Source organism: Epinephelus lanceolatus, chromosome 15 (assembly GCF_041903045.1).
Source record: "Epinephelus lanceolatus isolate andai-2023 chromosome 15, ASM4190304v1, whole genome shotgun sequence".
Lineage (NCBI taxonomy): Eukaryota > Metazoa > Chordata > Actinopteri > Perciformes > Serranidae > Epinephelus > Epinephelus lanceolatus.
Window position 1 is genome coordinate 22,170,093 of NC_135748.1, and position 24,922 is coordinate 22,195,014.

Below are 24,922 nucleotides of genomic sequence, written 5' to 3' on the forward strand. Positions count from 1 at the left end.
TATGCAGTGTGCTGAAAAATAAAACAAACAAATGGACCAGAATTAGTTTCACTTCTTGTTCTTTCTACATGTCACCAACAATCTTAAATGCAGATGACGCATTCTGTCAGCATTTAACTGTACATCTACCCTTAAAGCACTATACTGTCAGACTCCATGGGCTCAGATTTGTTTAAAAATGTTACTTTCTTGTCTAAAAATATGGAACATTTCTAAAAGGAAATGTGTCCACATCCCAGTAAAATCACCACAGGTTGTGAGTGACCCAGAGTTGTTTGATTATTCACAGTCTCTGAGCAGCTGCAGTATTTGTCTCTGAATGACTTACCACTACTAACACAGCTGAATAACATTTTAAACCTGTGAATTAAGGTTGCATTTAATGAGAGGACAAATGACACTTTGTGTTGGTAGTGCAAAGGGGAAGACGTTTTACATTTATGACTATGATGGTTGTTACATTCTATATTATGACCTTTTTTTGGCATAATATGATATGACGTTTTTTGATGTACTATACTATGTGGTTTTGTAGGACACTGTAATATTACATTTTTTGACATACCATACTAGGACGTTTTTTTTTTTTAACATACTACACTATGACACTTTTTGATGTTCTCTAATATGACATTTTATGTCATACTATACCATGACGTTTTATGACATACTATACTATGAATTTTTTAATGGCACACTATACTAAGACCTTTTTAGTGATTTTTGACGACATATTATAGTATGACCTTTTTTTCATTTAGTTTTTTACGTCACTACATAATGAAATTTTTTCAGGATTTTTGATGACATGCTATATTATATTTTTTCATGATTTTGGACGGCATATTATATTATGTTTTTACGTAATTTTTTACAACATACTATACTATGACGTATTCTCGCAATTTCTGACGACATACTATATTCTGATGTTTTTTCATGATTTTTGACGACATACTATACTATGATGTTTTTTCGCAAATTTTGACAACATACTATACTATACGTTATTTTGCGATTTTTGCTGACATACTATACTATGACATTTTTTTCATGATTTTTGATGACATACTATATACCATGTCATTTTTTTCATGGTTTTCGTCTACATACTATACGGTGATGTTTTGTCGTGATTTTTGACGACATACTATACTATAACGTTTTTTGACGATTTCTGCCGACATGCTATACTATGTTTTTTCGCGAATTTTGATAACATACTATACTATACGTTATTTTGCGATTTTTGATGACATACTATACTGACATTTTTTCGTGATTTTCATCAACATACTATACTATGATGTTTTGTCGTGATTGTTGATGACATACTATACTATGACATTTTTTCATGACTTTCGTTGACATACTATAGTATGATGTTTTGTCGTGATTGTTGATGACATACTATACTATGACATTTTTTCATGACTTTCGTTGACATACTATACTATGACGTTTTTCATGACTTTTGATGACATACTATATACTGTGTCATTTTTTCATGGTTTTCGTCTACATACTATACAATGATGTTTTGTCATGATTTTTGACGACATACTATACTATGACGTTTTGTCATGATTTTTTTTTTTTTAAGATATTTTTTGGGGCTTTTTAGTCTTTAATGTATAGGACAGACAAGCGTGAAGGGAGTGACATGCAGCAAAGGGCCACAGGCTGGAGTCGAACCTGGACCACTGCGACAAGAGCCTTGTACATGGAGAGCCTGCTCTACCACTAAGCCACCGACGCCCCTTTTGTCATGATTTTTGTCGACATACTATATACCATATCATTTTTTCATGGATTTCATCTACATACTATATGATGATGTTTTGTCATGATTTTTGACAACATACTATACTATGACATTTTTTCGCGAATTTTGACAACATACTGTACTATACGTTATTTTGCGATTTTTGATGACATACTATACTATGACATTTTTTCATGACTTTCGTCGACATACTATACTATGATGTTTTGTCATGATTGTTGATGACATACTATATTATGACGTTTTTTCATGATTTTTGATAACATACTATACTATGACATTTTTTCATGATTTTCGTCAACATATTATACTGTGATGTTTTGTCATGATTGTTGATGACATACTATACTATGACATTTTTCATGATTTTTGATGACATACTATACTATGACATTTTTTCATGGTTTTCGTCTACATACTATACGATGATGTTTTGTCGTGATTTTTGACAACATACTATATAACATGTCATTTTTTCATGGTTTTCGTCTACATACTATACGATGATGTTTTGTCGTGATTTTTGACAACATACTATACTATGACGTTTTTTCTTTATTTTTGGCGACATACTATACTATGACATTTTTTCAGGATTTTTGATGACATGTTATATTATATTTTTTCATGATTTTTGACGACATACTATACCATGGAGATTTTTCAGGATTTTTGATGACATGCTATATCATATTTTTTATCGATTTTTTACGACATATTTTTGCAATTTTTGTCGACATACTAAACTATGTTGTTTTTTCATGATTTCTGACGACATACTATACCATGACATTTTGTCTTGATTTTTTACAACATACTATACTATGATGTATTTTCGTGATTGTTGACGACATACTACAATATGACGTTATTTTGCGATTTTTGATGACATACTATACTATGACGTTTTTTCATGATTTTTGGCGTCATACTATACTGTAACATTTTTTCATGATTTTCATCATCATACTATACTATGATGTTTTGTCGTGATTTTTTACAACAGACATATTTTCGTGATCTTTTTTTGGTGACGTACTGTACTATGATGTTTTTTCATGATTTTTGTAGGCATACTATACTATGACTTTTTTCATGATTTTTGACGACATACTATATACTACGACGCTTTTCCGCGAATCTTGACAACATGCTATACTATGACATTATTTCATAATGTTTGACGACATACTATACTTATACATTTTTTCAGGATTATTGAGGACATGCTATATTATGATATTTTTTCATGATTTTGGATGACATACTATTACTATGACGTTGTTACCTAATTTTTTACGACATACTATACGATGACAAATTTTCCCAATTTGTGATGACGTATTTCACGATTTTTGACGACATCCTATACTATGACGTTATTTTGCAATTTTTGATGATATACTATACTATGACGTTTTTTCATGATATTTGGTGACACACTATACTACGACGTTTTTTCATGATATTTGGCGACACACTATACTACAACGTTTTTTCATGATTTTTGACAACATCCTATACTATAGCGTTTTTTCATGATTTTTGTTGACATACTATACTATGACATGTTTTCTTGACTTTTAGCGACATACTATACTATGACATTTTTTCATGATTTTCGTCGACATACTATACAATGACCTTTTATCCTGATTTTTGGCAACATACAACATGACCTTTTTTCATTATTTTTGATGACATACTGTACTATGATGTTTCATGATTTTTGATGACATACTATACCATGACGTATTTTCGCGATTCTTGACAACATTGTGACGTTTTATGATGATGTCTGATGACTTACTATACTATGACATTTTTTCAGAATTTTAGGCAACATACTATACTATGACATTTTTTCAGAATTTTTCATGACATGCTATATTATATTTTTTAATGATTTTTGACGACATACTACACTGTGACGTTATTTTGTGATTTTTGATGGCATACTATAATGACGACTTCTCATGATTTTTGTCGACAGACTATACTATGACATTTTCTCTTGATTTTTGTCGACATGATGTTTTGTTGTGATTTTTTACGACATATTTTCGCAATTTTGGTTGACATACTAAACTATGTTGTTTTTTCATGATTTCTGATGACATACTATACTATGACATTTTTTCATGATTTTCGTCAAAATACTATACTATAATGTTTTGTCGTGATTTTTTACAACATACTATACTATGACGTATTTTTGTGATCTTTGACAACATACATACATTTTGCGATTTTTGATGACATACTGTACTATGACTTTTTTCATGATTTGTGACGACATACTATACTATGAGGTATTTTTGCGAATTTTGGCAACATACTGTACTATGACGTTTATTGACATACTATAATATTACATTTTTTGACGTACTATACCCGGACATTTTCATGATTTGTCACTTTATTGCGTTTCATCAGGTTTCTCTTTTTTTTTTTTTTTTTTACCTCCCTTCCAGGTGTTAACCCCCTGTAGTTGGAGGCATGCTTTCTATCATTGTTGACCAGCAGTTGGTCAACGGCCTGCCTGTCTTGGGTTTCCTCAACCCACGCCTCTAAGCTCTATTTGATGCAAGTCATTACTGTAGTAAAGTCTGTTTTCAGTCACCCCTTAAAGCTTGTTTTTAGACTTGCTTTACGTAGCAGTCTGACCTGCTTCTTTCTGCTGTTCACTGCATTTTAATTGACCTAGATTTCTTTGTGAATCTCTCAAACACTCTTACAGGCAGATTAGCATTAACAGCCATGCCTTAAATTCATGCCTAGATACACAGCAGTGGTGCGTGTTGTTAAACTGGTGGCTATGCATAAAGAACAAAAACATACTTAAAAGATACACACCAGTCCACCTATTAGATGTACACATAGGCCTATTTGAATCCGTTTTTATATACATACAATATGATTAATGTAAGATGTCAATCAAAAATCTATATACCTGATACAATAATTTTACCAGATCAGGAAATTTAGCGTAACATTAAATACAGCTTTGGTTGTAGAAAGAGTGAGATGGCCAAATGTGTTGACTGTTTTGCCATACTACTCTGCAGGGACAAGCTACGTACAAGTTATTTCATTTATTAACAAATAGACTACGTTTGCATGCAATTTTAAAAAATGTTGCTCATCTATTTGAAATAAAATGGGAACACACAGTACATGGCTCAAGGTGAACAGGACCTTTCTGAAAATTTGATTTTACTTTGGTTTGTTGCAGTTTGCTCTGCAGCTTCTAACTAACCAAATGCACTGTCATATGTGGGTGAAAAGTGATTCAGCAATTCTGCCCACCAGCATTGTTGCACTTGTTTTTATCTTTCAACCATGTAAATCCTCAGATCAGATGTATTTTATGTGAGAAAGACTGTTTGTGTTGTGTTCTTCTGTGAGTTTACTAAAGATGGATTTTTAATTGTAAATGATATTTGGTGGTTTGGATTATCTGAATTGTGAAGGCTGATCTGAATGCTTGTGCAAAATAAAATGAAGTGGAAGTAATTGCAGACTTATCCGATAATCACTGAATTGTTTCTTCTTTTTTGTTTTTAAAATGCAAAACTGCCAAACATTTAACAGTTCCTGTTTCTAATAATGAAAATAATTTGAGCTGCAGCCCTAAAATGATATTGGTGTCACAACTGAAGACCTCATTGCAACTACTGACATTTGATATTGCAGCTAGCAAAGTGAAAGCAAAAGTTTTTATTACAATAAAGTCTCAAAATTAATCATTTATTTCCAATGCAAATTTTTTACATTGTTGCTGGAGTCCCTTGTGCCTTTGTGTCATGTCAGACAGAAACAATGTTCAGTGTGTTTAAAACATTGTTAAACAATTAACCAGCTGTGTAAGACACTACTTTCAAGCTGCTCAGTTGAAGTTTTATAATGTATATGCAGTGTGCTGAAAAATAAAATGAACAAATAGACCAGAATTTGTTTCACTTCTTATTCTTGTCCTTTTACATGTTATCAAACAAGGAAATGAAAACTGAAATAATTTATCAGCTATTATTTAACTGCTGAGGCAACCTTAAATATCGATGACACATTCTATCAACATTTAACTGTAAATATGATGCTACATCTACCTTTTAAACACTTTCATTTCATTAGTTAATAAATTGTGAGGTTAATATCAAGAACAGATCCACTGACTTCGTGGGCTCAGATTTGTTTAAAAATGTTACATTCTTGTCTAAAAATATACAATATTTCTGAAAATAAATGAGTCCATATCCCAGTTATGTCACCACAGGTGCTCTCAAAATGACTTACCACTACTATAACACAGCTGAATAACATTTTAAACCTGTTACTTAAGGTTGCATTTAATTGTGAGAGGACAAATGACACTTCTGTGTTGGTAGTGCAAGGGGGAAAAACAGTTTAATCAGTGATCAATATTGAAAATCACATGGCTATTATCTACATGATTCTGATATTACCTTGTACAAAATGAAAATATGCAAAGACCACCCAATCCCCCTCGAAACACACTCACATGAAAGGGAAAAGGAGAGGTAAAACAAACTGTGAAACCCAAGATGAGCTACAGGGACAGTCTTACTACATACATTACCACAGAGCTTATGTCAAACAGTGTACAATATGCACACTTGGGGGAAAGTACAAAATTGAAAAGGTATCATTTCTGAGGATTGATGCAAATTTGACATCTATTGCAAAAACATATTTAACTGGCTGTGTGAAGGTATAAATACATTTTAGGTGTAGATCCATGAATCAACATCTTCACAAGAAGAAAGCATAAATTGTTCCATCCAGGTAGCGCCAAAGGAGGGTAGGAGGCCTGAGGGGGTCGGGGTTCTCATGAGTTCATTGTTCAAACCTCCATAAGTTTATCAAAAAGTCTGAGAAAAGGTCGCTTCTCAAAAGCCTTTCATCTAGAGATGATACAAAGGGGACTTCTTATCTCACAACAAAGCAGGCCACGGGACACAAGTTTGTCTGTCAAGGAGCAGAGATACAGGTTGAGTCCTCCAGTGTATGCTCACATCGTCTTTTCACTGGTTGTTTTTGGCTTTGGCGTGTGTGAGGATGTGAGACTTCAGGTTGGTTGACTGGGCAAATTTTTTGTTGCAGCCGTCAAAGGGGCATACATACGGGCGGTCTCCAGTGTGAATACGCACATGTGTGCGCAGGTTAAAGTCCAGAGAGAACCGCTTGCCACAGCCCTCAAATGTGCACTGCAGACGAGAGAAATGGAGTTAACATTGCTGCATGTCTCAGCCTGGATCACAGATTAACTAATATCATTTCAACTGCTCATATTTAACATGACGCAGCAAGGTTTGCCTATACTTACTCTTACACAAAGTCAGTTTACATTTCTGTATATACATTCAAATTTTAATGTTCCTTCCCCTAATAAAGCAAAGTAAAATTATGCAGCTTTCTCCAGAGGAAGAAAAATAGTGTGAAGGAACTGACCTGGAAAGGTTTCTCTCCTGTGTGTACGAGTTGATGCCTCTTCAGTTTTGAACTTTCTACGAAGGCTTTGCCGCACTCTGCGCATACGTGCACACGGGGCCCGTGGGTATGCAAGTGCTTTCTCATTGCCGAGTTGTCCCTGAACATCTTGGTACATCCCTGTGGAAGAGAGAGACAAGATGAAGCCTATCACTCAGGAAATACAGTGTAGCCGGAGCAACTGAATGTCAGCTCTTCATACCACTGTAATAAACACAAGCATGTCTCAGTTGGGTAAAGCCGATACTAAAGACATAACATACAACTGAGTAAGCATCTGGTCATTTATGTACGTTAACCTTCCTCTTTTGCACAAAAAGGTATAAAGTGGTGTAATAAACAGAACACTTCACTCACTTTGTGTGGACAGGCTATCGTCCTGGGTGCGTCATCTTCTTTCACTTTTCTTGGCTTCATTCTGCAACAGAAATAAAAGTAGTCCCATTATTATAGTACGCCAGAAGAAACTGCAGTATAGTATGTCATAGCAAAGTCATAGAAAGGTCATGTTACAAAACGATTATGGTATAATATACCATAAAAATGTCATTAAAAACAGTCATAGTATAGTAACACATCAAAATGTCATTAAAAGTCGTAGTATAGTATGGCATAAAATTATCATTAAAAAAACTCATAGTCATAGTATGGTAAGGCATCAAATGTCATAAAAAAAATCATAGTATGCTACAAAAAATGCCATAAAAAAAGCACAGTATAAATTAAATGTCATAAAATGGTGGGCATAAAATTTCATCAAAAGTCATAGCATAATATGGCAAAAAAATATAATTTAAAAAAAGTCATAGTATTGTATGGCATAAAAAATATAAAAATTTCATGGTATGGTATGTATCAGTTGTCAAAATATCATTAAAACCCCCATAGTATAAAATGGCATAAAAATATCACTAGAAAAGTCAAATCATAGTATGTCACAAAAATGTCGTAGTATGCTATAAAAATGCCATATAAAATTCACAGTATAGTATAACTTAAACATATCATAAAAATAAGATAAAATAAGCCATTGTTTAGTATGGCATAAAAAATATAGTACAGTTTGACATTAAAAAAAAAAAAAAAAAAAAGTCATAGTATAGTATGTCACACAGAATGTCACATAAAATGTCATAAAAAGTGGTGTAAAAATATCTCAGTATAGCATGGCATAAAAATATTTTAAAAACCATTGTATAGTATGCCAATAAATAAATAAATATATAGATAAATAAATCATAACAAAATCATTAGTATGCCCCATAAAAAAAATCTTTCAAATGGCCTATTATAGTATATAACACTATAGTATCTCATAAATTAGTCATAAAAATGAAGAGTATAGTACAGTACGTTATTTTTCTCAAAGTGCACCCCACAGGCCAATGGTGGCCCTCAAAAACATTTTGTGCAGCCCCTTCACATGACCTGAAATTAATACATTATACTTCTATCATCCATCAATAATTTCACATTCAATAGCTTATATTTAATACACTTCACAGCTACTGCTTCAAACTGCGCCCCACTACCAAATCCATCAGATTAGAAATGACAACTAGTAGCACCCCATGGGTGCAGTTTTCCTCTAGAGCCCTTAATCATATGCTGGCTCAATTAAAACTTTGAGAACCCCTATTACACAGTTTTTACCCAGCCACTGCACTCCTGAAACAGACAAGCACTAAGACATGTTTACTTTAGAAACACAACAAACAAAACTCCTGGTAAAATTTGAATGTTTAATGGACCAGGCCTCCTGTGTATTTACCTACATACTACTTTCAACACAGCACTGCAAATAAACTGAGCAGCTTATGTTGGTTAAAAATATGAATTGCTTTATTTCTTTCACACCCTCAGTTTTTTTTTTTAAAATATGTTCCTTTTAAGTGAGGCAAATGTTTGAAAACTGTTGTCTGAATACTATATTTATCATGGCACAGCCAGCCTACTTACCGTGCAAACTCTGCCAGCTGTTTGGGGTCTGAAAGGTCAATGCCTGGGATGCCTCCAGGAGGAAGCTTCTTCCCTGTCATGTATTCAGAATAATCTGGAGGAGAGTTTTCACCAGTGATTTGCTCCTCGTGGTCAATGTCCTTCTTGTCATCTGAATGTGAGGGACAGATAGATAGGTAGGTGTTGATAAGACAGTAGCAGAACATGTGGAAAGAATTGACTTAAGCTATCTAGAGCGAAACCTTTATTACATCACCTCAGCCTTCAAAGTATTTTGTTCCAGTCTATTACTTATTCACTACTAATGGAAACATATGACAGGAAATACAGACTTTGGCTGGAAGGTGTACATTTACCAAACATATGTTGAAGACATAACCACCAAATATGCTACTGTGCTTTTTAAAATTAACACAGAGGGAAATATGGGATTCAAAAAACTCTATTTCACCTTTTTTAAATGCAGAATGCTAATAGTTAAGCACATGAATGCACACACTTGTCTTAACCTTACATTTTAATTATGTTTGTATTTTAAAAAAAAAGTCATCGTTTCAATATAATGTTTTACATAGCCACTAGATAATTAAAAAAATTGGTATAATGTTATTACTCGTTTGAAATTGTCTTTTCCATGGCTGATGCACAGCACTAGGAAACAGAGAACTACTTTGGAAATAGGATCTAGTTCGCTTGAACCATACAAACATACGTGGTGTGTTTAAAGCCTCGGCAATGTAAATTATGAGGGGTTCCTGAAGGCACCACCAGCACTGCCGTTGAACTGAACTGCGCCACAGCGGCCTAGCGGAGCCAGCTGCACTCGCTCCCACTCTCGCCGCCATCTTCGTCGGCCAAATAAACGCCATTTTTTCGGGCCGCCATACTTTCTAGACCGGGGAAATATGGCGGCGCCCATCGACACATAAAACATGGCTTCCCATAAAAACAAAAACATTTCAAATGGATTTTAAGTGGCTCGGAGTTGGGAAATAGTTCCTACTTTAGCGGAGGACAAGGCCCCAACTGGGCCCTGTCACCGGCCACACACGCTGAGAACAAAGCGAGGGGCCAGCTTGAAAGAATTCACTCAGGACTCTGAACTTACCCGATGCCCACATAGTCACTGAAAACTCCCCCTCCAGAGTCTTTATCTGGACCTGCTTCTGCTCCCATTTCCTGCCCATTTCTCCCCCGCTCAGGTAGCTCTTTTTGCCCGATTTCTTTCCGCTTCCAGCCCTCTTCATCCGGCCTGTCGACGAGCTTTTCCCGGCGACAGTAACCAGAGTCTGTTCGATATAGTCCTCCTCCACGGCGGGTACTGGGATGAGGATTTGGTCCTCAAAGCCATCATCCGTGTGCAGTTCAGAGTCATCCTCACCCACCACCTCTTCTCGTGTTTGCACCAGAATCACCTCTTGGTGCGGGTGAATCGAGTTTGGATCATCCGTGTCAAGAGGCTGTAAGGCGATCATGGGCTGGTGTTCACCGTCGTCTCCAACAACTGTTGTCTCGATTGTCTCTACTTCTATTTCATGCAGCTCCACTATTTCCGCCGGCATTTCTGACCCGTCCGTCTCAATGTACAGGGTGTCCCCCGACGCCATGATCAATGCTGTATTTCCTCCTGCTTATATGCTATATTTTTGCACTCTCTCTTTCCCTCCTGTCTCCACTCAGCCTTCCTCCTCCCTCTCCGACAACAACTCTACACTGCTGTACTCTCGCCGCCACAATGCTCCAGTTTTGAGCATCGCGAGATTTGGACAAAAAAGTCCCGTTCAAATGTAGAACTTTAACATTACCTGCAGCGTCTTATTTCTGCAGACCCTAAATCATGCCTGGAAAGATACTGACATCAATGTTTATATGTAATCATTGATTTATAAGATTTTTTTTTATTTTTATTTTTTTACTTATGGTCGTATTAATCACAACATATAATAATGATTTCAAGTATCATCTCTCACAACTCAAACTAATGTAAAAGCAGCCTTCTTGAACAACTTTTGAGCTTCTGTATTAGTTCCATTTAATATGTAATTGCAAACTGAGGTTACTTAGTTATTATTATTTATTTGTTTATTTGATTAATTGCTTGGTCAATGAAATCTGAAAATCATGATTCCCAAAAGGCCAGGTGACATATTCACATTACCTGTTTTGTCTGACTTGCAATTTATTCATTTATTAATTATAAAAAAATATTCAACAGAAAAAAGCAGCAAATTATGGCATTTCAAAACCTGTAACCAACAAATGTTTATAATTTTTTTTTGCTTGAAAAAACAACACTACTAACACTATTGCACTACTCGAACATTAGCCTACATATCTATCTATCTATCTATCTATCTATCTATCTATCTATCTATCTATCTATCTATTGCTGTGCAGTAATGACTTTGTTTATTATTTTTTTGTATTTTATTTTTTATATTACTTTATTTTACTTAATATTAATTATATTATTATATTCTTTAACAGGGTAACTAGCTAATTGAAACTTATTACATTTCAAAAGCACAATTATTGCAGCAATTCAAGTTATATATATATATATATATATATATATATATATATATATATATTTGTGTGTGTGCATTGCAAAATTTAAGGTGTAAATAAATATATTTGGAAATGTCAGCATATTTGTGGTTTTAGTTCTATATTATGCTTGGCATCACCTATATGTACTTTCACTGGTGTTTAACATGTTCATGTGTTACATAATAAAAATGCAAAATAAACATTTACTACATTCTACATATGACACGTGACAGGGCATGAACAGCAGTTTCAGCAGTTTGTCAGGACTGATACCAGTGAGCATTCCTACATCATCCCTATAAACATACAGTGGTATCATTACAGGTGTATCAGCTGATATACTGTATGGGGGAAGTTGTTTGCATGCTGGGGACGGTTGCATACATTTCAGCAGGTGCACAACCACCGTTCCTCCCTCCTCAGCTCGAGGGGGGGGAGGAGCTTATGATCAAACTTCACACCTGCAGCCTGCAACCTGTGTAAGTGGGTGTGCCCCGATACTGTGAGGGCTTGATGACACACATAACGCCACAGAGCTGTGTGCCTCAGACACAGAAAGGAGAGTCATGGGGAAGACAGGTGGAAGAGGCGACTTTGAATGGGTCTACAATGACCAGCCGCACACTTCAAGAAGAAAAGAAATCCTGGGTAAGAAATTATAAAAAATAAAAAGGCTTCTTGTTTATTATTTGATAGTTTGCGTAACAACCTGGTGCGTTTGTGTTTTTTCCAGACTACAACCGTTTTTTCTCTAAAATCGTAGCCGGTTAAACCTGTTTACAAGCTGTTGCTTAACTAGCTATCAGACCACAATGGATGTAGGGAAAACGCAGAAACTGGCAAGATAAACAGAATTAGACTGTGAGTCACTCATTGACATGCTGATGGGAGTTAAAGAATTATTTTAGGCACAAGTAGAAATATCCTTTAACTCCCTGCACATCTTACAGTATTAATAAAAAACAAAAATTAATAATAAAAAAAAATCAGTGTAATTTCCGTTAAAAAATTTACCATGTGTTTTAGAGAGGGATGTTTATATTTATTTTATTTATATTTGTTTATATGTATTTACATGCATAGCCTGTACAGCACTTTGGTCAACTGAGGTTGTTTTTAATGTGCTATAGAAATAAACTTGACTTGACTTAAAAATGTGACTTTAAATCATTTACATTTATGTGGGTTTCTCACATTTTTCTCTTGCATTTGACTCAAAATCCAAACTGCATAATTTACAGTATTTTCTGTCAGCAAAAGCTCTCAGAGGGGGTGTGGGTATCACCAGCAAATACACTTACTTCATCGCCCATGGGACAGAGAGCAAAAATCATGATGTAGTGTAAAATCTACTACAGGCCACCACCTACTCTTTTTATGTAAACCATCCTCCCTCACAGCCATCTTTTTCTCTAACTTGGGAGACAATAGCAGCATATTGATAGCAGGTGTAGCTGACAATGCCTCCAGGCTTGCAAGGTAACAAGACACATTCCCTGCTCATGACAAAATGCAATGCTATGTGCATGTGAGGAGACAAACTTAGTGAGAGTCGGGGGATCTGGCAGAGTAACCTTTATTTAACAAACTGCCTCAATAAACCACGTCTGTAGTTGATTAAAGCAAGAATCTAAACTGTGTGTTATACATATGATCCTTCTTATTTTCTCACCAAATCTGTATTGTGTGCAGCCAGCTTCGGTCATCTGATTTACTATCCAAATCCATTAAAAACAGTTTAGATAAACGAGATCTAAACCTGCTGATGTACACTCGATCTTGGCTTTGTCACGCATGGTTGCTCTGGTGTGAAAGAAGCACATCTAGAAGGTGACAGGTTGACACTACTGTGCCTTGAATTATTAAAGTGTTTCTTCTTTTAATTATCCCCTGCCCCGCACCTATGGGAGGGGCAGGGGTCAGTGAGCCTCAGTTCCTTTACATTATCATTGGTTGACAAGTGGTTTTATGTTGTATTGAACGGCCAGTAAGGCATGTCTGCAGTCTGTTGTGGCTCAGCTTGCATGTCATAAACTTGCAATTACTACCATTACAGTAGAGGTCACATGGATGAGGGATGATTGTGATGCTGTCTGGTGTTTGATCACTTTTAGCAGTACCAGAAAATTTATTTAGCTTGGATCCAGACCTTTGAATCCGCCCACTCCAGTGAGTTTGGGTCAACAATTCTTTCTGATATCAGGCAAAGAACTGAAATAAATATGTGCAATTTAAGTGTCATTTTGACTTGTAGCATGCAGTTAAATCTGACAAAAACTATTGTTGAAACTTGAGGCTTAAACCTTATATAGGTTAAGTATGTGTCCACAAATGAAATGACTTGACTCTCTGTTATGGTGAGGTTAAAACCCAATGTTGACTGTACGGCATGTTCTGCCCGACCGCCTTAAGCAGTTCAAGCAATGCCTTTTATGATGTCTGGTTATTGATTTAACTTTTTGCCCTTTGGGTGTGCGACAACGCCAACCTTTGAGGATGTATAGCCCATAAACATGACTGTACATAGCATGAGCAAATGACACACTTTTTAAATGAGTTCAAATCATACAGTAGATAAAAAGGGACTGTATAGGAGGTGTCTTGATAAATTATTTTCCTGTTGGCTAAACATTAACAAAATAAGGCTGGTTTGGTCAGTAAAGGGGAGACCTACATGCAGGAGAAATGCCACTGAAACCATTGATAGTTACCAGGGTGAGCCCCATATGGATAAAGCCACTACACAAGTGAGCTGAACACAAAGAAGCAGGCCAGATTTGCATGAGCAATCATCTGATGGTGCATGGCTATCTTTCATTTAATGCATGATGGGATACGCTTTTTAACCCCTGTGTTAGTTTGGCTGTAGGGTGTGGCCGGTGTAGCAAATAGAACCTGTATGTCCGAATGAGTCTGTTATGTTGTAAATGTCATATGGACTAAACGTAGCTCTTTTTCTAACAGTGAATGTTTTTGAACCACTCCCTCAGTTTCATGTCCCTCAGCAAAACAACACCTCTGCCAATTAAACATGACTTTTGTCAGCAGGCCCGTCCCAGGAGAAGGGCTGGAACCATACAACATGCTCGATTGTGTACTTTACGTTCCATAGAGTCACAGTTTTACACAGTGATAAGTTGTGATCAAGCTTTGGAAAATGAGAGTGAATGAGTCATGCTTAACAGCTGTCCCTGCTGGAATCATGACTGACATTTACCTTTCTTTAACTCCTACGTAATTATATATGTTTAGAAAAATGAAAGGAATCCGTTACTTCTTCCCCTCCCCTTTAACTACTCCCCTAATCCCTTATTTCCTTTTTTACTTAAGGTTCCCTTTACTGTCTTCTGCTTTTCAACTCCCTATACCTTTTGTTTCCCCTAAATCTTTATAAAAATAACATTGTGTCATATTTGCTGAAACTCACTTTAGTTGGAAAGAAGTGCATAAGACAGATAGTTGGTGAAAAAAATCTTGTCCCTTCTCCTCTTCCTACTGAAAACAACCAATTAGAGCTGAGAAGTTTCTGACATAGTTGTCAATCATGTCAATCACTGCTCATTAACTGCTGTCAAATTGTCAAACTAGGCAGCGCTGATCAAATATGACTCAAGATTCTGTTGCTGCATTGCCTATTTCTCTCTTCAAATGTTGTCAGAAACGCATTTTAGTGTACTGTTTAGCTGTAAAATGAGAAAGTTTGTGAACCAGCTGCTATGTTGGAAACAGTCGACTGAAGTACGAAGCACTGCCCACCATCCAGTCAAAAGTTCTCATTTTACAGCTAAACAGTACACTAAAATATGTTTCTGAAAAGATTTAAGTCAAGAAACAGGCAATGCAATAACAGAATCTTGATTCATATTATCATACTCCAACGTAACAATGTACCGCCAGCAGAAACACAAATAACACAGGCCCATGACACTGGCAGTCATAAAGCACACAATGCTAGCATTGATGGTTTTTCTAATATTAGATTTTTTAAAAGTCGCATTATATCGCCTTACTGACAGTATTGCAATATCTGTATCATGACAGCAATCGATTCTTGCCAACACAAGCCCAACTTATCTCTGTCCACATCCCCTCCCATCCCTTTATCTGTCTGCTTCTCTCCTCAGCCAAATATCCAGAGATCAAGTCTCTGATGGGTCCGGACCCCCAGCTGAAGTGGGTGGTATCAGGCATGGTCCTGACGCAGTTCCTGGCCTGCTACCTGGTCCACGACCTCTCCTGGAAGTGGGTCATCTTCTGGGCTTACGCCTTTGGAGGCTGCATCAACCACTCCCTGACTCTGGCTATCCACGACATCTCTCACAACGTGGCCTTTGGCAACAAGCTGGCGAAGTGGAACCGCTGGTTTGCCATGTGGGCCAACCTGCCGATTGGGTTGCCTTACTCTGCCTCCTTTAAGAAGTACCACATTGACCATCATCGGTATCTGGGTGGTGACCAGCTGGATGTTGACATCCCTACAAACATGGAAGGATGGTTCTTCTGCACCCCAGCCAGGAAAGTCCTCTGGCTCTTCCTCCAGCCCTTCTTCTACGCCCTTCGCCCATTGGTGGTCAATCCTAAGCCAGTGGGTCAGCTAGAGATCCTTAACGCAGTTGTTCAGCTCACAGCAGACTTAATTATCTACTATCTATGGGGCCTGAAGCCCATTGTTTACCTGATTGCAGGTTCGATCCTGTGTATGGGACTGCATCCTATCTCTGGACATTTCATAGCTGAGCATTACATGTTTCTGAAGGGACACGAGACATATTCTTACTATGGACCACTGAACATGATCACCTTCAATGTTGGGTATCACATGGAGCACCATGACTTCCCCAGTATACCTGGCAGTAAACTACCTCAGGTGAGTCATCATTTCCAAGACTATTATTAGTTCGGTTGTAATGAATGAGGATAGTTGAGTTGCATCACCTCTGGGTGTGGGCAGATAAGAGAGGCCTCTTTTGTATTTTAGAATCTAAACATAAAGGGTATCAGCAGATTCCACTTGTGACATTTTCCTATCAACTGCAAATCATTTATCATGTGAGAGGTCAGATGTTGTAACTGCTTAACTGCCGCCTGTCTAGCACCACAAAAGCACGATAGTATCTCAAAGTGAGATACCAAACTTTTGGCACAGCTGACAGCTTGTTTGACAGTTCTTTAGTTTATGAGCTATTTTTGTTCTAACAGAGATTTTATTTTATTTTATTTTATGTAACCCATTTTTAACCAGGTATGTCCCGTTGAGATCATATATCTCTTTTATAAAGGAAACCTGGCCAAGACAGCAGCACACGAAAAGTTACAGCCTAACAACAACACAATAAAAAACATAAAAGATATACAGTAACATGTAGAAATATAAGAATACCTACACCCGATGTCAAGAACCTACCGAGTCATTCATCCTTGTACTTATGAGAGCTATAAAATCAGGTGGAGAGACCAATTCATGTAGTTTCCCAGCTCAGTCCGAGCACTAGGAACTAGACAATAAAACTAAATCTTGAGATCTCAGACTGTGGCTACAATCAGATCTCTGTTCGATCACAGTACAAATGTACAAAGGGAGTTTACCCAGTATGACTTTAGAAATGAAGAAATACCAGTGACTGAGCTCACGAAAGGTCAAAGATGGCCAACCAGCCCTGGAATAAAGCGTAAAGTGATGAGTGATGGATTACAGAATAGAATATAAGGAATACTTTTAGATAGTCAATTTTTTGAACTATTAAGTGATTCATTGTAGGATGTTTTTTTTTTTTGTTTTTTTTTGTGCATTGTGTTTGAATGGTTTGAACAAACAGTGAAATGTCTGATTCTGTGTCTGTATCTGATTGTTGTAGTTAAATAAGGTGCTATGTTGAAATCAGGGTTTCCACAGTCATGAAATCCCTGTAAGAGTTATGACATTAGAAAAACTGTTTTCCAGGCCTGGAAATGGTTTGGAATTAAGAGAATGTTTTGAATAATCATTGTTTGTGCTGTTGTTTAAAATTTGTTCATAAAAATCCCAAAACATGACTAACTTTACGCAGAATAAGTTCCTTGCATTACAAATGAGAAATTAGTGTTAGGGTGGGTCACTCTCATCCCATGATACACATTTTGTGCTGTCACATAAGGAGAAAAACAGGAAATGGGTAAAATATTAAGGAAAAGTTTTGAAAATCAATTGGTAGAAATTTGTGGGAACTCTGTGAATTAGACCTATGAGTCTCTGAGGTGCTTCTGACAATTTACAACTGCAGTCTAGATGTCATGAATATATATTTGATGTACAATTCAAATCCTTATTTGTTTTTAGAAGCTCTCATTCTCACTTGATTTGTGTTTTTTTTTTTATTGGCAGGTCAAGCAAATCGCAGCAGAGTTTTACGACTCCCTCCCTCAACACACTTCCTGGATCCGGGTATTATGGGACTTTGTGTTCGACGACAGCATCGGCCCCTATGCCAGAATCAAACGGGAGTACAAGCTTAACAAGCAGGGATAGATCTGCGGATCGATCATATTATGTTTCCCTTTTAATGGGAATGTGAATTTCAGTTGTTTAATAAAAAAATCTATGGAGCACTAGCCTATAAAATATTATTACATTTTCCAGTTTAAATGTGTTTTTCTCTCATGTCACAGTGAGTAAATGTTCTAACATCTTTAATCAGTCCAGTGCATGATGTGCTCATTTCAGTTGCATACATACACGGTTCATGGAAAATGTAAGATAATTCCGATACAGCTACATGGTCTCCTTACCCTACTATTTATTCATGCTTCTATTCCTGCTATAAACAGATGGCTCATCATTGTGACACAGTGATGACATTTCCTTGTATCCAGGAGGCACTGAGAAGGGCACAATGATGAAGAGCTAATATTTCAACAGATGTAAAAAGAAATCCTCATTTCTATAGGATAAAGGTCACAAACATTCTCATGAGATTTTACATGATGTCACTAACTCTGTGGTGCCCCTTTCCTGCCTACAAGCATTATGTCTTCTATATTTCTGAATGTGAGAATCGAGGCACACGAGACCTCTCGGATTACCTAATTTAATTTGTGCAGAACAGTGCTGAGGGGAAAATGAGCATTGAAATTTACCTTCCAGTAAGAGGAGCCTTTTCTTCAGTGACGCCCCATTCTGCTTGTACGCTGCTTTGATTACATCTACACGGAGTGGACAAAATAATAGAAACACCTTATGATGCAAAATCCAGACTCAAGTCTCATGTTTGGTTAATTAACTCATTTCATGTTACTTAGTGTTAGAGTCTTCTTGTGACCACTGGTCCTCCACACACTATAGCAAATCAACACTTATGAATTGCAAAAGACAAATAAGCAACAAGCTTTACAAAATTAATATTTACCACAGAGTTATTGTATTGAATGGTGTTTCCGTAACGTTGTCCAGCTGTATGTACAACTTAATCTATGTGTTATGATTGATAAGCGTGATCTCTGTTGCTTCTATTTAAATGAATGTAAAAGATATAAGATGATGCTATAAGCTACTATAAAGAATATTACTTTGTCTGTTTTGTGGTGACCAGATGTGAGCTCTTTTTATATTATTTGAAGCAGTGGTTCCCAACTGGTGGGTCATGGGTCCATTCTGAATGGACACTTTATTTTGAAGTACAGTGAATTTCCTGCACAAACCTTTTATTTTAGAGGGCTTCCTGTTGCCGTTTCCTGCAGTAGAGTGAGTGACTAACTGATAGCTACTTAACAGAGACAGCAAACTAGCTCAACAACATGGCTAAACACAAGTATGTCGCCGAGTGTATTTATCTGTGTGGACTTTGAACTAATGGCTAAGGAGAAGTCTGTAGTATGGGGTCAGATCAGTCTCATAATGAATGAACTCACGCAAGGTTTTTCAGGAATGCACATGCTCTGGTTTGCAGTTGTATTTCGGACTCACTAATGCACACGATCTGTTTCGCAAATGCACACGCTCTGGTTCACAAATTTAATGTTTATGCAAACTTGTAATATAAATTCGGAAATGCACACGCTCTGCTTCACAAATATTATTTTGAGGCACACTTGTAATATAAATTCACAGATCATGCGAATCGCTGAATGCGCATTTACAAACTGCTTCTCATTTGTGAACCTCTCTACATTTGTGAGAGAAATCTGTGTGGTGAATTTTGAGACTCCCCTGATGTCGCAGGTCAACGAACGTCACCATTGGCTGATAAATCTGTCAATCAAATTTATGATTCTGATTGACAGATTCATCAGTCAATCTGGTGTGTTCGCTTTCAGCCAGTCATATGGCTCCTTACATTTTCTCCACACTTTCATTCAAACATGTTACTTGGCTAAGCAGAATGCTTCAACTCATTATAATTCAATAACATTGCATGATTTACAACAAGGGGATAATAAGATAAATGTGTTACTTACAGGTTGAGATTGATCCATGTCTCTTGCACCGTTTCAATCTTGCGTGTCTGTAGTAGTTCAGTAGCTCTGCGATTGGTGTAAAAGTGTGTCAGGGAGTCTAAAAATTCACCACACAGATTTCTCTCACAAATGTAGAGAGGTTCACAAATGAGAAGCAGTTTGTAAATGCACATTCAGTGATTTGCATGATCTGTGAATTTATATTACAAGTGTGCCTCAAAATAATATTTGTGAAGCAGACCGTGTGCATTTGCGAATTTATATTACAAGTTTGCATAAAAATTATATTTGTGAACCAGAGTGTGTGCATTTCCGAAACAGATCGTGTGCATTTGCGAATTTATATTACAAGTTTGCATAAAAATTATATTTGTGAACCAGAGCATGTGCATTTGCGAAACAGATCGTGTGCATTTGCGAATTTATATTCTCATTCATTATGAGACTGGTCTGACCCCTTAAGTCTGGACCCCGTGGCTGGACCAGTTGGTAACCACTGATTTAAGGGAATACTTCACCCATAAAAGACCATTTGTGTATACATCTCTCACCGTGTGTGAAGTAAACGCTGGCATACCTTCACTGGGAACACAAAATCCAGAAATGGAGAACATTCTTGATGAATTGATTGGTCAGTTGGGATGATTGTGTAACAATGCATTCATGTGTTGTCAGAATATGCAGAAAAACGAGTTCCCAACTAAGGAAATTCAAAAGAATGCCTACTCAAGTCAGAACAACACAGAAAGTTGATGAAAATGTTGGTACATGACTTGCCAAGTTCATTTTACACAAAACATAAGATATAAGAAACTTTTAATTAATTCATGCATTGCATATCAATATTTGCTTATATAATTTGGTATGCGATAGCCTGGTAGGTTGTAAGCCTTAGTTGCTCTTCACATAAAGGTACCTAGATTAGTTAGAAAAGTTATTCATCAACATTAACCCTGATAACAAATCAGATAAAGCAATCCTTTAGTGGTTTTAGGGGATGTGCTCATGCAGAGACTGGGACAAAATCAAATATACAAAGCTTCAAACTGTAATAAATGTGTTTTTAAAACACTCTTAGCAATAGAATACACCACATCCCCTTTGTAGCATCACTGTTGTCCACATTACGGCTTAAAAGCTTACGAACACATGAGGTCAGATGAACAACTTCCCTACTCAGGATTTGGGACTATCTGAGAAGCATGTGAAAGCAGCATTGTTGTTTGACTAAGGTGTTTTAAAGTGTTTGGACTCAACAAAGCCACACATAACACAACAAACTAGTCCACACTTATGGAAAATAGCAAAAAAGGAAAAAATGCAAATCACACTTTGACACAGCTGAAGGTGACGTCTTCAGATTCCTTGTTTTGTCCAACCAAACGTCCAAAAGTGGAAAGATGTTCAGTTTAGAATGATATAAAACAGAAACTGAAGCAGAGCCTGGAACAACAGATGATGGGCATTTGTGCTCGATCAAATTGTTGTCAATTAATTTTCTGTAATTGATTAATAAACTAACGAGTTCAGCAGGGTAAAATGACTGTGTCAAAGGAGTCTGGCTTTGAAGAGAGCATAGATGTGGTCATTTGGAGGGTGAAGTATTCCTTTAAACACCATTAAATTATCCCCTTTAGGTGTAAACTGTGCACAACAAACACAAGAGAGAAAACACACACACACACGCACACACACACACACACACACACAGAGCAGGATAATGTGTAGATGGCAGATGGTTGTTTTTGTTTGAATGAATTTACTTCCAGCTTTTAAATCAGAACGTAGTTGAGAGCGGACAGAGTGGATAGAATGCAACAACCGATATTCAACCAAATCCTTCCTTCAAAGACACATTTAGCTACCATCACATTGGCCTACCATTCACTTTCTGCACATTCTTATCTAGGTAAGATTTGCATATTGCCAGAGCAACCCCCCCTTCATTTTTTTTCACATTGCTACCATTATCAAATTCAACATCTCTTATGCAGAAAGGGGAACCTTCATGGAAACAAACCACTATAATAAATGTACCACCGTTTGTATTTTTTTTTTTTTTTTCAAACCAAATAAAAAAACTAATTCATAGAGATGGGGGTGGGGGGTTCATGCATACTTGGGAGGTTCACAAAGCATAGGATGGCTAATAGATAGTACTACATTGTTTTATATCTAGGTAAAACCAGGTGGCACATTTACAGTTATCGGCCTGTTTTGTGAATGATCCCCAAGTTTCAATGATCTCGCACATCTGAACAGGTAAAGAGAAACGTGTTCCTCGATCACACTGGAGTTGTACAGCAGACTGTTACTGTGTGTTATTTTATTAATTGCCAAAAAAATAGAATAATTGCTCATTTGCAATGTTTTTAAGTTTTATGTTTTTAACTCGGATGTGGAGGAAAGAGGTAATTTAAGTGGCTAATTGTGGTTCAAACATTAATTTTCTAACATCTCTGGAGAGAAAAGGTTAGACACACAACACCAGTATGAACAAGGTCATAAAAAGCCTGTTTTTTTTGTTTCTTTTTTTTAAATACGCCAGTTGAGGGCAGGTGAGTCTGCAGCACCATTATGCCCATATTGTGCTTGTTATTATGAAATAGTTAGGGATAAACTAAACAAAAAATAATAGAAAATATAAAAGGCTGACATAAATGGTGTGCAAGATTCCTTTCTCCTTCTATAATATCAATAAAATACTCATTGTCATCAACAGCATCATCATTATCACCACAGTTTTTAAATAATAAAACAGTAAAAACTTAGAAAACAAAAATATTTTCTTCTTAAGACTTGGACTGAACAGAGAACAAAGAGTTGCAACACCGGGCTGACTGAGTCTATAGGTGCACAGAGAGGACCACAATACCAAACTCAGCACAAATGTCCTTCCTCCATCCCTCAATTCATCTTTCAGCTTACTTTTCATCCTCTGTTTGAGTTCGTCTGTCCTTTAAACTTTCTTAATCCTTCTGTTTCTCCTGCTCCTCTGTCTCATTAACCCCTTCTCTCTGTCTCTTTCTTCCATTTTCGCTGTCCAGCAGACTCAAATGTTGGCACAACATCTCTGCAACTTGCATCAGTGGTGTCGCGAGGTCACAGAAACATTGAGAGAACATTCCCCTGGTCCTCGTGTCTGTGCATCTGCATGTCCATCCTCCTCCAGCTCCTCCTCTTGCTCTCCTCCTACTGTTGCTCGCATGAGATTAGGATGTACTGATTCTGCCAATTTCTTGTCTGATGGCTGCAAGAATGAAGAATGCATTTCAGAGAGTGAAAATTTCAGAAGCAACAACTTTCAGCATCATACTTTGCTGGTCATGCATTCTGTTTGTATCAAATGTGTGGAAAAAATAGAATTACAACGGATTATCAATGATGTCACAAGTTTTTTATGTTTGAGGATTTTACTCAAGATCATAAATATTTACTGCCAGGGAGTAGTAAAAACTTACCGGAGCTCACTACTGCCAGTGTGAAAAAAAGATCCTGTAAGTCATTGCTGTCAGAAACCTTCTTGAAACAATGACAAGCTTTCTCAAAATATTTACTTAAAATCCAAAAATAATGAGATACTACTCAAGATACTATGTCATTATTTCGAGATACTAAGTCATTATTTCAAGATACTAAGTCGTTATTTCGAGATACTAAGTTGTTATTTTGAGATACTATGACATTATTTCGAGATACTAAGTCATTATTTCAAGATACTATGACATTATTTCGAGATACTAAGCCATTATTTCAAGCTACTAAGTCAGTATTTTGAGATGCTGAGTCATTATTTTTTAGAAAGATTCTCATTATTTTTGGGATTCTAAGTCATTATTTTGAGATGCTATGTCATTATTTTGAGACACTTAGCCACTATTTCAAGATACTAAGTCATTATTTACAGATAATAAGTCATTATTTTGAGAAACATTGTCATTATTTCAAGATACTAAGTCATTATTTTGTGATGCCATTACATTATTTCGAGATACTAAGTCATTATTTTGAGATGCTATGTCATTATTTTTGAGATACTAAGTCATTATTTTGAGATGCTATGTCATTATTCCGAGATGCTATGTCATTATTTTGAGATAATAAGTCATTATTTTGAGAAAGATTCTCATTATTTTGGGATACTAAGACATTATTTCAAGATATTAAGTCATTAATTCAAATTACTAAGTCATTTTTTGAGATGCTAGTCATTATTTCAAGATAATAGTTAATTATTTGAAGATACTAAGTCATTATTTTGAGAAAGATTCTCATACCTTTGAAATACTAAGTCATTATTTTGGATACTAAGTCATTATTTTTAAGAATGTTTCTCATTATTTTGAGATACTAAGTCATTATTTTTAAGAATGTTTCATTATTTTGGATACTAAGTCTTTATTTTTAAGAATGTTTCTCATTATTTTGAGATACTAAGTCATTTCATTGGTAAAGTTTTTCATTATTTTGATATACTTAGTCATTATTTTGAGGGTGTTTTTCATTATTTATTTTATTTTTAAGAAAGTTTTCCATTATTTTAAGATACTAAGTCATTATTTTTAGATACAAAGTCTTTTTTTTCAATAAAGTTTCTCATTATTTTGAGATGATGCGTCATTATTTATTTATTTTTTTTTTAGATACCAAGTCATTATTTTTAGGAAGGTTAACATTTTTTGAGAT

At 36.1% G+C, this 24,922-nt stretch overlaps 3 protein-coding genes across 6 annotated transcripts in view; 1 reads left to right on the plus strand and 2 right to left on the minus strand.

Moving 5' to 3' along the window:
- Positions 1 to 6,167: 6,167 nt before the first annotated feature.
- Positions 6,168 to 10,979, minus strand: yy1a (YY1 transcription factor a). Its single transcript, XM_033641803.2, has 5 exons — positions 10,365 to 10,979; positions 9,257 to 9,407; positions 7,655 to 7,715; positions 7,259 to 7,417; positions 6,168 to 7,014 (listed from the first exon to the last, which is right to left on the minus strand). The coding sequence occupies exons 1-5, from the start codon at positions 10,861 to 10,863 to the stop codon at positions 6,832 to 6,834; spliced, it is 1,053 nt and encodes a 350-aa protein (XP_033497694.1). The 5' UTR covers positions 10,864 to 10,979; the 3' UTR covers positions 6,168 to 6,831.
- A 1,321-nt stretch (positions 10,980 to 12,300) lies between these two features.
- Positions 12,301 to 19,945, plus strand: degs2 (delta(4)-desaturase, sphingolipid 2). The gene is made up of 3 exons (XM_033642049.2): positions 12,301 to 12,454; positions 15,931 to 16,673; positions 18,168 to 19,945. The coding sequence occupies exons 1-3, from the start codon at positions 12,373 to 12,375 to the stop codon at positions 18,309 to 18,311; spliced, it is 969 nt and encodes a 322-aa protein (XP_033497940.2). The 5' UTR covers positions 12,301 to 12,372; the 3' UTR covers positions 18,312 to 19,945.
- A 2,033-nt stretch (positions 19,946 to 21,978) lies between these two features.
- evla (Enah/Vasp-like a) overlaps positions 21,979 to 24,922 on the minus strand; it is a 66,205-nt gene continuing 63,261 nt past the window's right edge. For all 4 annotated transcript variants that reach the window (XM_033642764.2, XM_033642763.2, XM_078175060.1 and 1 more), the window contains one exon: positions 21,979 to 23,486. In XM_033642764.2, the coding sequence (XP_033498655.1) occupies positions 23,449 to 23,486 (38 nt within the window). In that variant the 3' untranslated portion in view covers positions 21,979 to 23,448. The remainder of the gene's footprint in view (positions 23,487 to 24,922) is intronic.